The sequence below is a fragment of the Vitis riparia genome, chromosome 13 (assembly GCF_004353265.1).
Source record: "Vitis riparia cultivar Riparia Gloire de Montpellier isolate 1030 chromosome 13, EGFV_Vit.rip_1.0, whole genome shotgun sequence".
Classification (NCBI taxonomy): Eukaryota; Viridiplantae; Streptophyta; class Magnoliopsida; order Vitales; family Vitaceae; genus Vitis; species Vitis riparia.
Window position 1 is genome coordinate 28,154,136 of NC_048443.1, and position 17,244 is coordinate 28,171,379.

Sequence of the window (17,244 nt, forward strand, 5' to 3'; positions counted from 1 at the left end):
GGCACATCGTAAAGTTGTGAGAATCTTTTGGGCTTAAAATGGATAATATTTATATAATTAAGAACCGATCGTTACAATTTAATTATAAGAAATTTGACTAGTGAGGCAATATATAATTTGAAAAGAACTATAATTTAGTTACAAAATATTTTTATACATTGCTTTTGAAATAGAAATATACAAATTATTGAAAATATTCTTTTTAATTGAAAACATTTTCACATTGAATTGTAAAAACAATGGTTAATTTTTATGAATGAGGTTGATTTTGACTATTGATTTATTCAGAAATAATTTTTTTTAGCTATTTTTATTATTAAAGGAATGTAATGAGGATGAGATGCATCCATCTCAGGAATTTTTTTCTTCTGAATATCTATAATAATGCCTTTAAAAATATTACCAGTACACCTGAGGGGCAAGCCACCCTTAAAGAAATAAATTTCTGTAAAAAAAAAAATTAATATAAAAAAATTTTCAATGCAAGATCTTTTAAAATTTTTATTCATCAACTACTTTGAGAATATTTGAGACGAAGTGATATAAGCTTTGGGCCGGACCAGGCCTGGGGCCTGACCCAAAAAAATGGTCTTAGGTAGACTTCTCTAGGTTTTCCAAAAATGGGTAGGGTGGCTTTTCATATGGGCTTTAAAGCTAGTAGTATAGATCCCATTGAATTCGTAAGGGGCAAGCGCCGTTCTTACATCATGCGCACAATAGCATCTCAGCTCACTGTAAGTCCTTCGTCTCCATTTCTCTCATTCAACCTTCTAAAACCCTAATTGCTCATTGCATTTGATTAATCTGAGAACTACTTTTTATTTTATTTTTTATGACGATGTTTTATCTTTATGTAGTATTTGTGCAGAAGAAAACCTGGAAATGTTCGATCTCGCAATTTCTCATCTTACAATGGAAAAGGTCAATCCTTTTTACTTCGCACATTTTTTAGATAATTTTATTGCTTCGTTTGGTTGCTAAGAAAATGTAGGAAAATTTTGAACTTTAATTTTGAACCTTTTCTAATTTCTTGCTTGAGATTTCGAAAATTAAATTCCTTCACTCAGTTAAAAATTAAAACGGCTATTTGGATCTGTTGAGTTGAGCTTCTTTTTTTTTTTTTCTGATAGCTAAACATTAGAGAGAAGAAGAAAATTTGTGCATGTTTTGGCAATGTTTTCTAAAACCTTTTTCAAATAATAGTTATTGAAAATAATTCTTAAAAACAATTCTCAATTTGTTTCAGTAAAAAATTCTGTTTGGGAACTTAAATATGAAAAATAGTTTTCTTGGCTTATTTTCCATCTTTTTAATTGTTGCACTAAAAGCAACTGAAATATATCCTAGAAAACAATCAATATTCATAACAAATTCTGAAAAAAAAAAAAAAAAAAAAACGTTTTCAACAACAGAAAACCGCTTTAGGAACAGTGACCAAACACGCCCCTTTGTTTTCTTTTCTGTTTTCCTCTATTTTCTTGCCAAACAAACAGTGTGTTTGAATATTTGGTGTTGATAATCACAGTAAAATGCTTCAATTTGAAGTCCAGATGAGCGCTCGCTTGAGGAGGATGCGGAAAGAAAAGTTGGATGGCTATTGAAGCTGATCTTTGCAGGGACTGCAACAGCTGTTGCTTACCAGTTTTTTCCATATTTGGGTATGCAAGTTGGTTTTAGACCCATCCTATAACAATTTGCATTGTTGAAAACAGTTTTGATCTTAATCCCATAATAATTTGCATTGTTGAAAACCGTTTTGATCTAAATTAACATGATTGTGATAATTGATTTTTCCAGGGGATAATTTATTGCAACAGTCTGTATCCCTGTTGCACGTCAAGGATCCATTATTTAAAAGAATGGGAGCATCTAGATTAGCCCGTTTTGCGATAGATGGTAAGCTATTTTCATCCCTTACTAGAGTTATGCTTATGAAACTTCTCTCATTGTAATTCACAAATCTCTTCACCTTTTATAGTGCAATGCTAATTATTGGTAAGAGATTGATGTTTTCCACTAATATGTTATGGTAGCTAATTATATTTTTCTTTTTTTGAAGGAAATTCAATTGTTTAATGGTTCAAAGGATTTTCTTTGACTAAATTCCAAAGGGATAGCGAGCAGCGCCGTCTATTACTAGTATAGTGTGTATAAAATTACAGGGTATGTTTGGAAATTGTTCTTGAAAACAATTTTCAAACTAAGAAACTATGCTTGATAAACTTTTGACAGAAAACAGCTTTTTGAGAATTTGTTCCGAAAGCAGGTTGTTTTTTATAATAAATTTGAGGTGTTTTCAATTATTTTGTGTAGAGTATTATGGGCAACAATTGAAAATATGGAGAATATTTAAGAAACTTTCGTATTGTAAATAAGCGAATATACCTTCACAGAGAATAACTTAAGAAAACTATTTTCAAAAACATTTCCAAACAGGTCCATAGTTTTCCATCTTCGTTTAATTGCTTCCCTTTGCCTCTTCTCTTATAATTGCAGAAATAGGAAATATAAAAATATTTAAACTTTTTGCACCGGCAATCTAAGTTTTGAGAATAATGGAACATATGGGTTTCCAATCTCATGAAACGGATAGCTAGCATGTGAACTTGAAGGGGTACAATGCTTTAGTTTGGGGACGGTTTGCTGCTTGGATCTTGATTTCAAGTTCTTCTTTTCTTCTTGTTTCATAGATGAAAGACGAATGAAAATAGTGGAGATAGGTGGGGCTCAAGAGCTTATCAATATGTTGGGAGCTGCTAAAGATGACCGCACGCGGAAAGAAGCTTTAAAAGCCCTTGCTGCACTCTCACACTCAGGTCAGACTTTCATGTTTAAATTCAGTGGTTTTTCCTTTGCATATGTCTATGTACGGTAATATTCACACCCATTTGGAAACCTTCACTTTGTTTTTAACAAACGATCTGAAGGCCCACAACTCTGCTGTTTTAGACATAGAATAATTTTGAAAAGAGATTTGGCTTATTCTATCTCACTGGCATGGAACTCATTTAGAAGTAATCCTGTATGTTTTAAACAATATCTTCAAAATGAAGATGTGAAAAACAAGATGCTTGGAACATCTAAACTCCAAGAATTCTCATTTCTTATTAAATGATTTATGCAAGTAATGGAGACATGCATGCTTTAGATAAAATGATAGACACAATGATATAACAACAAAAAAGATTAATTCCAAGGAAGTCAATTAAGCTGTGATTGAAGTAGAACAGACTAATATATGATAGTGAATTTATGCTAATAGATTTTGGTTCCCAAAACTGATGCCAATAATTGGAATAGTTGGATGAATTGCAAGTTTTTTTTTTTCTTACCCCCTTCATGCGAGTACTACGCTTGTTTAATTTTGTAAAACATTTATCAGTCATTTAAATCTTTGGAAATATGGAATATTGGAACCTTTGAAACAATCCTCTTAGTAAAGGTAAAATCATGGTTTTAATTGTTAAAAATGTTTCAGATCTCTATATTAACTTCCGGAGTCGAACTCTAGTTCTCAATTGAGACACAAGTTTCTAATTATTCCAAGCCAATGAGAAACAGAGATCATCTTTATCTTCCAACTCTTTCTTTTTCTTTTTTGTTCTTAATCTGCTTTTTCCCCTAATATTGCAGAGGAAGCTGTTGGAGCCCTACACCATGCAGGAGCGATATCAGTTGTGAAGTCTACCCCAGATTCCACTGAGTGTGCAGAAATAGAAAAATACAAGGTGAACTTGCTGAAAAGATTTCAAGATTTGAGATACGACATTCCATCTTGAGAAGTAATTAATTAACTCCTTTCAGTCATGGGCTTGAAACACAGCAAAGTTCAAAAGACCATATCCAGTACTGGCAAGCATCTTTGTCACCCAAGGACAGTTTTCATATTCATGTTTGTGCAATAGGCTTTCGTTCTCATATTCCAGCTCGCTTTTCCGTTTTTTATTTTGTTTTATTTTTCCCCAAATGCCATTGCTGTATTGTTGATACCAGTTTTTTGTCGAAACTCCTGGAATAGGCAATGTAAGAATTTATAACCCAATAAATTTTACAAAGTAGCGGGACATCCCTTTTGAGAGGGATGGGACTTCTTTTGATGGACGAGTAGCCACACTTACAAAATGAATTTATAATCTTTGCTTTTTTCTCGTTCAGCTTGAGCACTTAAAATAGAAATACACAAATCAGAACCTACTTCTTGTTTAGGAACAAACTATATAAATTGGTGGAAATAGCAACTGAGCTTGTTGCTACAGCCAGGATTATCATTATTGTTGCGATTACCCTGTCCTTTCTTGTGGATATGCCATGAACATCCCTGCCATTGCAAAAAAACCGGAATTAGATTAAGCAGAGCCATGATTAGAAAGTGATATAACCGAAAAATAAAAAACATTCTTTTAGAGAGAGTACCTCAGGGTGATTGCAGCTGGGAAGATGAAGGCGAGGCAGACAGCAGAAGTTGATCCCATAAATTGGAAGAAATACCAAATATTGGGGATGGCTATAGCAGCAAAATAAGAGAAGACCAGCAAAATAACAGTGATGGACATGAATCTGGGGGTGGCTGTTGCCAAAAGGGGCCTCTTTGGGAAAAGGAGCTCATCTACGTTGGCCCTCAAGGAGAAGTTCAAGAGAGGGAACACCAGCATGAGGTGAAGTGCATAGCTTAATCGGACTGTGTCGTTGAGTAAGGCCCCCATTGCTGAACCAGAATTTTGGTCGAAATTTACAAGTATGTCGGGCATGATTGAATCCCCAAAAAGGAGGTACCCAAAGATTCCTATAGAGGAGTAGATGACAGCGCAGAGTACCAGTGACACCCGGACAGCTGAAATCATATCAGATGGTTTTCCAAGCTCGGATCCAATCGGGTGAACTGCATGCATTCATTCAATATCAGTTGTAAGAAACTTGCCTATGATCATAGTACTTTTGCGCTTGTATTTTTTGACGATGCCTTTCTGTTTGATCAAGATGGACTTGGGAAAATTACATATAACAGACTCTTCGTCCCTTTTATAGAAGATTCAGAAAGACAAATCTTTTTTCAGGCTTAACGCAAAAATATACAACAAAACACCCGTTTTTTCTAGGCCTAGTTAAAGCGCTTTTATCAATAATGTTTTTATAGTGTTGTCCTATTAAAAATATTTTTAAAATGAATAGTTTGGTGTAAGGAAATAAATCGAAAAAAAATGTTTTGATAATATGTTATATAAAAAAGTGATTTTGGGAATAATCACAAATGTGATTATCTAGAAAGCGCTTAAAGTAATTCTTAAGATAGCTCCCAAACCAACTCTAAATCCTACAGAAAAATGAACATATCCATGCATTTAGGTTGTTGACATTGGGCATCAAATTCACCATTGCAGTAGTATCCTGCATGGTAAATGTGATGGATGCCACATATGAAACAAAACGTCTCTCCATCTCGGGAAAACTGTTGTCTATTGCCCATAAACATATAAGCTAACTTTACACAAAGCTAAGCAAGCATATTGAAATGGAGGTGTTCTTACCATTGAAATGAAATGTAAAGGCCGTGACGATGACTGGAACAGCAGTGAAAAGGTCAAAGAAGGAGGTTTGGGTGTCCAACTCGGGTAGCAATCTGGGGCTCTGTGCTTTCCCTTCAAAAAGTGCAGAGATCGCCATCACCGAGCTTATGGCAACAAACACCACTGCTAGGAGCACGGATATTGCCGAAGTGAATCTCAAGGATCCTGGAAATGCATTAGAACATGACAACATAAGAAGAAAGTATCATCATAAATCTATGCTGCTAAATTAATCTCTCAATTTCGGTAATTTGACATGGCTGATATCCAGGTTGATTAGGTCCAATTCTCGTTAAGGATTTCTAACCTTATTGATAGCAGAATGCTTTCATTTTACCAAATCCTAATTCTGATGATTTTTATTGTGGATCTACGGAGGGGAAATTGGCAATTCCCATGGTTCAAAAATGATCAAATTTGACCCTTGAATTGTCAACTTCTACATCCATGACAAAATCTTTTTCGAAATAAGACTCCGCAATTCAAAATTATAGCAAAATCGTACTTTATCAGCTATGGGAGGGATGTACTAACCCACACGCCGAAACAAGGCTAATGGAAACAGAACGAATAAGACAACGATGAGAAGCGCGAAGGCACGTGAATTCCACCAGTGAATGCCAAACCATTCTTGTAGAACGCCTAAGTGCCCTGTTCCTTCAGGCTGATTTCCTGAAAGTACGTCCCCTGAGAGACACAACAAAGCTATCATTTTAAAGAACATTAACAAATATAAAAAATAAAAATAAAAATTAATTTTTCATCAAGCTCTCCATTCTATTCTTCCATGGATGTAATTTTTTTGAAATCAAGTGCATTTATTGACAAATCGAAATCCAAATGAATGTTAAAATATTCTCATACTAACTACAAATCTCGCTTCTATGTACTTTTGTCGTTTCAAGAACCTCCAAAATGAATCAACGTGATTCTGGAACATCTATAACGTGATTCTGGAACATCTATTATACTAATGAGGCTCATGAGATTACGGACTCGAGTTTACTCAAAAGCAGGTCAAATCAATGCATATTTACCAATATAGAATTGAAACTTGGAGGACTTGAAATCAAATCAACAGCTAGCAACTCCCCAACAGTTCATAAATCTCATATTTTTGCTCAGGCGTCATCGGCAATAGCTCAATATCGGCCGTCAGTTCGTGAATCTAATCTAGTTTTGGTGTTTCGCGTAATATAATGGAGTTTATTAGCTAAATAATTCGTAAAAAATATGACGCTTACCGATAATAATCTGATAAATAATCAGACAACCGAGGTTGGTGATCATCACGCAAATCTGAACAGCGACAGATCCAATCCGTCCGTACGACTCCGCCATCAGGCCAGCATAGGTCGTCGACCGGCCAGAATGCGTGAATCTCAGCAGGAACTCGACGGAGACATCCACCAGGAGAGCGATGATCACGATCAGCCCTAGCGCCGGAGCTACCCCGAGGACCTTGAGAGTAGCCGGAATGGACATGATTCCGGCGCCGATGATGCTTGTTGAGACGTTGAACACCGCACCTAACACCGAGGCTCTCCTCGGTGCCTTAGCCTCCTGCGAGCTCAGCTCCGGGAGGAGCGGCGCCAAAGCTCCGGCATTAGTCTTGGCCGGCTTCATCCCGGAGGTTCACTATCTTAGCCTCTTGTCTCCTTCTCCATAACTCGCATTCAAGTACTCTATTTATCACATAGCTGCTGTCATCATCAACTCATCATTCAGTTGGTTTCACCAAATTAACATTATTAGTTTAATTCAAAGTTAATAAAACGGAGGGTAAAACTGGAATATAGGAGTTTATAAATTATTAGTTATAACGACGTGGAATGATTTGGACGGCGCTTGGTCATTCGTGTTCATTGAATCAGAGAACAGAACCGATGAACAGTTAAAAGGAAATGTATTTGGACGGAAAAGTGGGTCGTGTTGGACAGGGTTGCCTGGTTGGTAACCCATTGGAAGATCCGACCAATTGATTGAATTGTTAGTAAATTAAATCTATGGTCTGATGCGTGGTCCACTTGTATACTATAGGAATTAAAATAATATTAATTCAAATTTATAATATAAAATAATTATTTTTGAGGCTATATTTTTTTAAATTAGAAGAAAAAATCATCATTTTTATTTGATAATATTATAATATAAAATGGTTACGTGGCATGGAATGAAATTGAGACCATCTTCCAAGTTGCAGTGAATATATTAAAATGAGTTAGAACACGTGGGCCTCATGAGGAAAACTATCTTGAATGTATAAGAATTGAGATTAGCTGGCAGCCACAAATTTGACACGAATCATGATATGATATGATAAGAACAAATACTAAGAAAGAAGTATTTACTTTAAATAAGTAGTGAATTAAAAACATGAAAATCTTCACGTGATATGATGTGATTTGACCATACTTGGAATTTTCTTTCTCTTTTTTTCTTTTTTTTAGGTTTTTAACCCTCTTAATTTGCTGGATTTGCAAATGTACCCTGATTTGTTGTTTAATTATGTTTAGTTATATCACGGCCGTCAAGCCCATTGTGCCTTCTGGCTATGTTGATAGGTTTGGGTTTCATGTCCAGCCCAAATAGGCTGATATGAGCCCACCAATGGTATACGGCAGATGCTTAAAGATGATTGCCTTACTTTTGTTGTCATTGAGTGGAGATGCTTAAAGATGTTGGCTTCTTTAGAGTAATCCCAAATCCAAAATTAAACATGTGATTCTGTCTAATGACTCTAATATATTTGTAATAGAAGCTGCTAATAAAAAATAGTTTAAACTGAAAACACTTTGTGGACCGGTCCACATTCTCAGCCCAACTTCTAGTGACACTGGCACAGGTTAATTAATTAGGGCCCAAATCACAAATGGCAAAAGGCCACTTTCCTTGGATGAATCAGATACAACCGTGGCAATAGTCATTCCCTTTGGCTTCTTCATCGTCTCTGCAACTCTGTAAACCCTTAGATGTGAATAACCACCATGGCGGATAATATACAGAGAGGAGAAGAGTTCGAGAAGAAAGCGGAGAAGAAGATCAGTGGCTGGGGATTGTTCGGTTCCAAATACGAAGATGCTGCTGATTTCTACGATAAGGCTGCCAACTGCTTCAAACTCGCCAAATCCTGTATTTTCCAGTTTCTTTAAATCCCACAAATTTTCCCTTCTTTTTTTTTTTTTTTTCATAGCGGGAATTTAAATGAGAGAAAGGATTAGAAATGCTTAAGAAAAGTTTCCATTTTTGGATTTTTGTTTCTCGACCATTTTCGTTGGATTTGGCAAGGTTATCATTTGGATTTTGATTGGATTTTCTTTTTGGATTTTTATAGTGTTTTTGGATCATTTTTTATTTGAACATTTGAATTTGGTTGTTTTGGATCGTGATGGTTTTTTGATTTGGTGCTTTAACTGCAAGGTAAAGCAAGCAGCTTTTGGATTAAGATTGTGTTAGAATTGATCGGAGAAAGAGAATGCACAGTTTTAATTATGTGTTTTTTGCGAATCTGTCTATTTTCGAAGACACTGCTAATGTGTTTGGTCAAGCTGGTTTGGTTGCTGAGAAAATATGGTGAAAGAAATGGAATTGTCATTTTGGAACTTAATTTTCATTATTTAGAACCTGAGATTCAAAACTATTTGGCTTATTGGGTTGGCATTTCTTAAGAAATGAAAATCTTTACGGGTGGAATGGATTAGGAACAAGGTGGATTGATGAATGAAAGTGAGACCAAGTCCCTGTTGATGAGCACTGCACTTTTTGATGATTTCTGGTTCCCAAACTCATGAAATGCTGCATCATTGATTTTTCTGATATTTCTTTGTTGCTTATCTTTTGCTGATAATGATAATGATGATCCAATGGTATTTATTTTATTCTAAGTTAGAAAATAATCTGAAATCAATTTGGTAATTCAAGGGGGCAAGTGTTTCAAAACAATTAGCTTATTGTTTAGTTTTATATTTCAACAACATTGCATATACATAATATGTCTTACTAGTCCCTATGATATATGGTGTTTCAGGGGACAGAGCTGGATCGACTTATGTCAAGTTGTCAAACTGTTATACAAAGGTAAGTGCTCCGAATCCATGGGATCAAACAACTTTAGTTCTTTTTTTTTTCTTTTAATATAAACCCACTTGATATTGTTAGTTTTGTGTTAATAGCTGGATAGCAAACATGAAGCTGCACAATCTTATGCTGATGCTGGTCATTGCTATAAGAAAACATCTGCTAAAGGTATGCATGGTGTTTGCTTGTATCTCTGATTTTAGTTTTTTCTTCATAAGCATCATGGTGTCAAATTTCAGTGTACATGGTCCCTTCTTCCTCGGGTTTCTCACTGTGACTGATTTGATTTCTTTGGCATGAGCAATTTTCTATGACTCTATTCATCCACCATGCAGTTGAGATTTTTTTTTGTTTTTTTTATAGGCAAACAAAAATTCATATTGAAGGTTCCTAACAAAAGAGGTTGCACACTAAAGAGATAATGACATAATAACAATGTAGAACCTAATTCTTTGAATCCGTGTAAGATTACCATTTTTTTTAACTCTGAAAACGATTTGCAAAAGGGGTTGGGGGGTTGGGGTGATGGTGATTCCTTTGTGTGTTTTCCCTTTACAAGATCTTTTATTGTTTATATGAGGTTGAACGACAAAGTCAACAGCTGACATAGTTTATGCCTTTTCTTTTATACCTTTTGTCAGAAATCTCAGGAATATAACTTTCTATTAATGCATGGGATGGTCTCTGATGGTTGATTATTACTAGATTCACTACAGAAACATGCTTTATAAAAAGTCGAGTGTATTCTAGTCCTCATCAATATTTTTTTCTTTGCAGAGGCCATTTCTTGCTTAGAACAAGCAGCAAATCTGTTTTTGGATAATGGGAGGTTCAACATGGCTGGCAAATATTACAAGGTATGGTTTATCTACTGGTTTTTGCCATCAATCTATAATCTGAGGCAATAAATTAAAATGATTGATTAGTTGCATATGGCACATCATTTTTGTAATCTGTTTGCATTTCAATTGATTTTCTTGAACTCTGGTGCATCATGTTTCTGCAGTTCCTTTCATTCTGTTCTACCCAGGATCTGAGATATTGTTGAACGATGTCAAAGTTTATTCAGCAGTGGTGCTTACATAGTATCATTGTATTTGGTCATGAGATGATGTTATATAAAAGTATAGGAGATGATTGACAACTCGGAATTACTTTTTCATTTGCAGGAAATTGCTGAATTATATGAGCTTGAACAAAACTTTGAGCAGGCTATAATCTACTTTGAAAAAGCAGCTGATATTTATCAAAGTGAAGAAGCAACAACTGCTGCAAACCAGTGTAATGCAAAAGTTGCACAATTTGCTGCTCAACTAGAACAGTAAGCCTCTCCTCCAACTGTAGATATTTTAACTCTCTAAAAGGTTTATACAATGTTTGAACACTGTATGTGATGCATTGATTTCTCAGTACCTGTTTCATATGTATTGTAACCTGTGTTTGTCTGCATAGCAATCCATTTGAGAAGTTTGTTTGTGTGACAAACAAATTTATATCATTTGCCTGCCTGAAGCGTCTTGGTTGTTTTTTAGACTTGTTATTCTATGGAGCTAAGATTTTAATTCTAGTCAGTTTATTTATTTGATTGTATTTATTTATTTTCATAAAATTACAGTAGTTAACATTTCATCTGCATTTTATTTTTAGAAAGCAGTATTCAAATTTCTGTGCATACATTCTCACAAGGTATTGGGTATGGATAAACCTTAGGACTGGTAGTGACATGTTTCTGTGGGATTTTAAACTTGATTTGAGCTTTAGTTGGCTCTTTTCACTCAGATGCAGTTGTTTATGATTCCTCTACTGATAATACTGGCAATAAATTTGGACGGAAAAGACTACCATCATTGGACACTGTTTTTCTTGCTTCTTTTGTTTAGAATCTCATACACAGTTATATGTACAAAAGTTTCTGTTGGATATATATAATCATTCCTTACGATTGATGTCCTCATTTACCCATAAAATAGTGGCAGTGAATCCCTAAACAAAGAGTAGAATGATATAAATGAAACATAAAACCATAAAGGTTAAAGCCTTTTCATTTTCCTGGAATATGAGTTATTACAGTTGTTATTAACGTAACATGTAGGTAAAGAGATGAACTGTATATTGATGTGGATTTGAACTATATGCCTATGGTATTTCTCCAGATATCAGAAGGCAATTCAAATTTATGAAGACATAGGACGACAATCACTAAACAATAATTTGCTGAAGTATGGAGTCAAGGGACATCTTCTTAACGCTGGCATTTGTCAACTTTGCAAAGGCGATGTCGTTGCAATTACCAATGCATTAGACCGATATCAGGTCTAAGTTTGTCTTTGTTTAGCATTTTGAAATTGTATCCTATGGGCTGGATAGAAATATCAATATTGCTTTTTCTTTTGCAGGAAATGGATCCAACTTTTTCAGGAACACGTGAATATAAATTACTTGTGGTGGGTTCTCTTACATCTTGTAAGGATTTTCATTGGTTTTGCATTTCTTTTGAAATGGTAACCTTCTCAGCTTTAGTTAGCTACTCATGGTTGTGGGAAGTTGCTGCCTAACTTACACATGGGGTGTTGGAAATGCTAACTTCTTAAAATCTAGACATAAACATGTGACTAAATGTTAATCTATTCTTGGATTCACTTTACCAGAAGTTGCACACTGACGAATATTTTGAGCCTGGATGGATGACATATTGCCTTAGAATGTGTCGGGTTGCAAGTGTCTCTTTTTATTTTCTTGGGGCTTCTAATACTTTTTTCTTTTTCCTTTTCTCTTTTTTGTCTACAGAAGGAAACCCTTAACTTGCAAGTTGCAACTTCTCCATTGTGGCAACTTTGATATCTTTATTATAAAAACTGAACTCCTCAGGGTAGTAAGGAAGCTTGTGTTGTGAATGGCAGGATTTGGCTGCTGCAGTTGATGAGGAAGATGTTGTGAAGTTCACTGATGCTGTTAAGGAATTTGATAGCATGACCCAACTGGTACATTTCTCCCCTCCATTGCAATTTTAATTCCATTTGAAACACCTCAAGTTTTGGATTTCAATTAGTTTGTAGAAATCTGCAAATTGGGTGGGCCACTCTTGCACTGAAAAAAATGTAATACAGACTGGATAGTGCTTTTGTAGGAGAAGCTGAGTCCTCGGTTTGGTATTATACCATCACAAAAGGAAAGAAAGAATTGTGATTTATTCCTTTATTTACTAAATCACCTAAGAAATGGCACTGCTGAGAACATGGTGCCTTTACAAATTATATGTCCCTGATTTTTAAGGGATAGAAGTAGAATGCTGAGAGATATGGCACCCATCTGAGAACAACAGATCTCTTCAACATTAATGTTCTAAATTTGTAGTACTTGAATGTGTGGTTGAATTAGGCTTGTAGTCCCATGCTTCCATCATCTTTTGAAAGATACGACAGACCAGTCAACAAATTGCTAATGCTGAGTCAATAAAAAGCAGAAGGATATATTAAAAAAAGAAAAATGTAAATAAAGGAAAAACTGGGAAGTACACACTGTAGCTTTCATTTTTCAAGCTAAGGCTTCCATCTGATGAACCCAGTCTTGCATTGATATTGAGTCTGTTACTGTTTGTTGGTTGGTGAATCGGTACACGGAGACAGTCCAATCCAAAATATTAGCCAATTAGAGATGTGGCTTATGGGTGCAATCTTGTAGAAGGATCCAATTAAGAGACAGTTTACATTAAAGAAGCAGTATAAAGCATCCCAGTGATCAACTAGATGTTGCTATTGCCTGCCTCCATTGAGAAAACAATAGCAGTAGCTATTGGCTTCTCGACCATCTCTAACTGTTAATTTTCCTAGGCAGTCTTCAGCAGCTCCATTTCTACTTTTCTTAGGTTTCTTTAAGACCTACCCCATCTTTCAGGATTTCTGGGCATGATATTGGAACTGAAAGCCAGAGTACCCGTTCAGAAACAAAATGGGGATTGGTAGACAAAGTTCTCTCACAGCTTACCATCCAATCTCCTTTATCCTTTCAAACCCCCATCGGCTCATTCAAGACTCACTCTCCTATGGACATCTTGCTTGATTCTCTGCACTTAGTGCATTTATATTTATTTAGCTGTCAGACTGGTTTTTTCTGAATTTTTTTCTTCTTTTAATTATGAATCTAAATTTCTGAAGTTTACTTTGTTTGATTCTACCGCACAGGATGCTTGGAAGACAACCCTTCTGCTGAGGGTGAAGGAAGCTATCAAAGCCAAAGAACTAGAGGAGGATGATCTCACCTGAGTTCTATTTCTCGGTTCGGTTACAGGGTTTTGTTCAGGATGATTTCTTTGTATAATGCCGTTGTGTCTGCCACACACATTCACGATCTCCATTTTTTCTTTTTGCTTTCTTCAAATCTTCTTGATTTGGGTTTCAATCAGAATGTCTATGTTTGCATTTCTGAGGGTGAGGTTCTAATGTGATCATTGTTTTCCTTGCTTGTATACACACACCTACCATTTCTGAACTCTCAATGTCGGACTCAAGCGAAAATGATTGAATTTAAATGGTTGTGCTTTTATGAATAGAGATTCATTTGCAAAAATGCCATTATTAACAGTATAATTGATCCATTTGTAACTTCAATAACCGTTTGTTTAAATTAATGACATTTATATCTCATTTGTGCATTAAAAAACTGGAGGAGTTCATTCCAACGTCATAGCGTTAATATGTAACAACTTGGAAATAGTAATCCTATCCAATAGGAATAAATTTGTATAATTTACTCTTAAAAACAATGAAAAATATTTTAAAAAATTGTTAAAAATAAAAATTTATTCGACCTAAGGCGTTAAAAGCGTGCTTATATATCTAGATAATTTTATGGAATTTATCCTTTAAAAATTTGACGAATTTGACTAGGGTTGACTTGAAAAATGCCAGATTTTTTTTTTTAAATAATTTTATTTTTTAGGAAAAAAAAAAAGAAAGAAAGAAAGAGAAAGCAGCATGTGGATGGATTCCCAGCTTATCAAGTCAGCAAAGTCCACGTCTTTTTGGTTCTTTTTTTTCAATCATTCTTTATTTTTTTTACTCTTTTTGGAAGACGTTATAACGTCAAGGAAATTTCCACCCAGTACAAGGATATGCTCTTGGCTTTGGATTCCAGAGCTGTCTCCTTCCAGATTATATTGGACTCTCTGTACATCTGTTCCTCTGCCATCATCATGGGACCATAGGTACGTTTTGGCTTTTATTATCTTCATGGTCTTTTGAAAAAAAAACTGTACTTTCCTTTTATGTAAAAATTAAATTCTTCCTTTCAGAGGGCATTTTTTCTGGGTGTGTTTCATGAATTGGAATTTATGATTTATTCTGGATGGGTAGTGATCATATTCTATAGTTTGTGAAATTGTTGTGAATTTCAGTCTGGATCTATGGTTTTGGCTTTTGGATTGCGAGATCTTCACTGGCAACATCGGTTTTAACTAGTTTATGTGATTTGTGATGAGTTGGGAGAACAGGGTGGAATGGAACTGAAATTGAAGTGGGTCACCTGGGAATTGGGAAGCTGAAATTCATGGTGATTTGCACACTTTGAAGTTTGAAGATTTGTGGAATTGGAAAAACCCCAGAAACCTAGTTTTTGAATCTGGTGTGAGAATGGTTTCCACTGATAACGGTGAACTCAAAGAGGAAATTGAGGAAAGCAATGGGAGCAAAGTAGAGGGTCTGGTTCCTCTTCACATTTCAACATCTCAAAGAGGGTTAATTAGTGATGAAGACACTAAAAAAGGATTTAAGAAAAGGTTTCCTGGTAGAGTGAGGTTGCTCAAATTTGGCTCAGCCAAATTTCGGCAACTAGCTGAGGGGAGAGATGAGCTTTCACGAGCTGTGCCTTCTTCCAGTCATCATATTAGGGAGCGTTTCAATGAGGTTTTTATGCGGAAAATTGATTGGGTTTCACTCAGGAAAATGTGCAAAGAATGGATTAGAGACCCCATGAACATGGCCCTTTTTGCATGGATTGTGTGTGTTGCTGTCTCGGGTGCGATTTTGTTCCTTGTCATGACAGGGATGTTAAACCATGAACTACCAAAGAAGTCTCAGAGAGATGCGTGGTTTGAAGTTAATAATCAAATTCTCAATGCGCTGTTTACTCTTATGTGTTTGTATCAACACCCAAAGCGATTCTACCATCTTGTCCTTCTTTGCAGATGGAGGCCAGAAGACATTTCTAAACTTAGAAAGATTTACTGCAAGAATGGGACTTATAAGCCCCATGAATGGGCGCACATGATGGTTGTTGTTATTCTACTCCATATCAATTGTTTTGCTCAGTATGCGCTTTGTGGTCTTAACTTGGGGTACAGGAGATCTGAGCGACCCGCTATAGGAGTTGGAATATGCATAGCTGTTGCAATTGGTGCACCTGCAATTGCTGGTGTTTATACCATTGTTAGCCCCCTTGGGAAGGAGTATGATTCTGAAACGGATGAGGAAGCACAAGTTCCAATCACAACTGACTCAAACAGGTCAAGCCAGTTGAGACGAAAGTCGATGGAGAGGAGGTTCTCATTTGCATCAAGGGATGAGCAGAGGGTTGTCGAGAGTAGGCCAGAATGGAGTGGAGGGGTTCTTGATTTCTGGGATGATATTTCTCTAGCGTATCTCTCACTGTTCTGCAGTTTTTGTGTTTTTGGGTGGAATATGGAGAGACTTGGATTTGGAAACATGTATGTTCATATTGCTACTTTTCTTTTGTTTTGTATGGCTCCTTTCTGGATTTTCAACTTGGCAGCTGTTAATATTGATAATGACACCGCAAGGGGGGCTTTGGGGACGATGGGGCTTATTCTTTGTGTGTTTGGCTTACTCTATGGCGGATTCTGGAGGATTCAGATGAGAAAGAGATTCAATTTGCCAGCTTATCACTTCTGTTGTGGTGAACCTGCTGTTACTGATTGTGCACTGTGGCTTTGCTGTTGTTGGTGTTCTCTTTCTCAGGAAGTGAGGACCGGGAATTCCTATGATATTGTAGAAAATACATTTTGCAGGAAAAAAATGGATGGTGGTAGTCAGCTGCCAATTTCACCTTTGCCTCGTGAAGACGGTGTGAGTCAGATCAGGTCCGGCTCAAGTTCTCCACTTGGGAACAGTGCCAGTCCATTGAAAATTATAGCTGGCTCTCCAAGTTCAAGCAGAGCTTCAAAGGGATATTACAGTCCCGAAAGGAATCTACCCATGGTGGAGGAAGAGTCTCCTGCAGGAGGTAAGGATGAAATTATGATACCACCTGTTCCATCATTGATACGAAGAGAAGCAAATTAGCGGAAAAAGAAAAAACATTTGATACCTTTCGGTGTGGACTAGTTCATGTAATTACTTTATTTTTGAGTGTCACAAATACATATCATACCATGTTTTCCATACCTGATTGAAGGCATCTAGTTTCCATATGATATTTGCATTGTGTTTCTTAATTAACTCCATAGTTGAAGAAATACTTTACCTTAATTAGGCAGTTATTTTGTAGAAGATAATCTATCTAAATGGCAGTAATTTCTGTGATCATCAAGCATGAGATCTGTACTTCTGCTGCTTTCCTGTCTTCCTATTTTTCTGTTTTATGTCGAATG

General features: G+C 35.9%; 4 protein-coding genes across 6 annotated transcripts; 3 read left to right on the forward strand and 1 right to left on the reverse strand.

Moving 5' to 3' along the window:
• Positions 1-580: 580 nt before the first annotated feature.
• LOC117928816 lies at positions 581-4,097 on the forward strand. The gene is made up of 6 exons (XM_034848839.1): positions 581-734; positions 858-921; positions 1,551-1,658; positions 1,798-1,896; positions 2,691-2,816; positions 3,634-4,097. Exons 1-6 carry the CDS (start codon positions 621-623, stop codon positions 3,777-3,779), a joined length of 657 nt encoding a protein of 218 aa, XP_034704730.1. The 5' UTR covers positions 581-620; the 3' UTR covers positions 3,780-4,097.
• On the reverse strand, positions 4,016-7,232 carry LOC117928815 (amino acid transporter AVT6C). Its single transcript, XM_034848838.1, has 5 exons — positions 6,809-7,232; positions 6,099-6,251; positions 5,526-5,729; positions 4,414-4,879; positions 4,016-4,318 (listed from the first exon to the last, which is right to left on the reverse strand). The coding sequence occupies exons 1-5, from the start codon at positions 7,188-7,190 to the stop codon at positions 4,192-4,194; spliced, it is 1,332 nt and encodes a 443-aa protein (XP_034704729.1). The 5' UTR covers positions 7,191-7,232; the 3' UTR covers positions 4,016-4,191.
• A 1,219-nt stretch (positions 7,233-8,451) lies between these two features.
• LOC117929388 (alpha-soluble NSF attachment protein) lies at positions 8,452-14,189 on the forward strand. The gene is made up of 9 exons (XM_034849693.1): positions 8,452-8,696; positions 9,592-9,641; positions 9,737-9,809; positions 10,419-10,498; positions 10,811-10,962; positions 11,795-11,954; positions 12,038-12,085; positions 12,542-12,622; positions 13,823-14,189. Exons 1-9 carry the CDS (start codon positions 8,552-8,554, stop codon positions 13,901-13,903), a joined length of 870 nt encoding a protein of 289 aa, XP_034705584.1. The 5' UTR covers positions 8,452-8,551; the 3' UTR covers positions 13,904-14,189.
• Positions 14,190-14,718: 529 nt separating this feature from the next.
• On the forward strand, positions 14,719-17,183 carry LOC117929050. 3 transcript variants are annotated; one of them, XM_034849239.1, is made up of 2 exons: positions 14,719-14,844; positions 15,009-17,183. In XM_034849239.1, exon 2 carries the CDS (start codon positions 15,269-15,271, stop codon positions 16,934-16,936), a length of 1,668 nt encoding a protein of 555 aa, XP_034705130.1. In that variant the 5' UTR covers positions 14,719-14,844; positions 15,009-15,268; the 3' UTR covers positions 16,937-17,183. The 3 variants fall into 3 exon arrangements, with proteins under 3 accessions (XP_034705130.1, XP_034705131.1, XP_034705132.1); XM_034849240.1 differs by having other exon boundaries at positions 15,034-17,183; XM_034849241.1 differs by having other exon boundaries at positions 15,130-17,183.
• Positions 17,184-17,244: the final 61 nt, after the last annotated feature.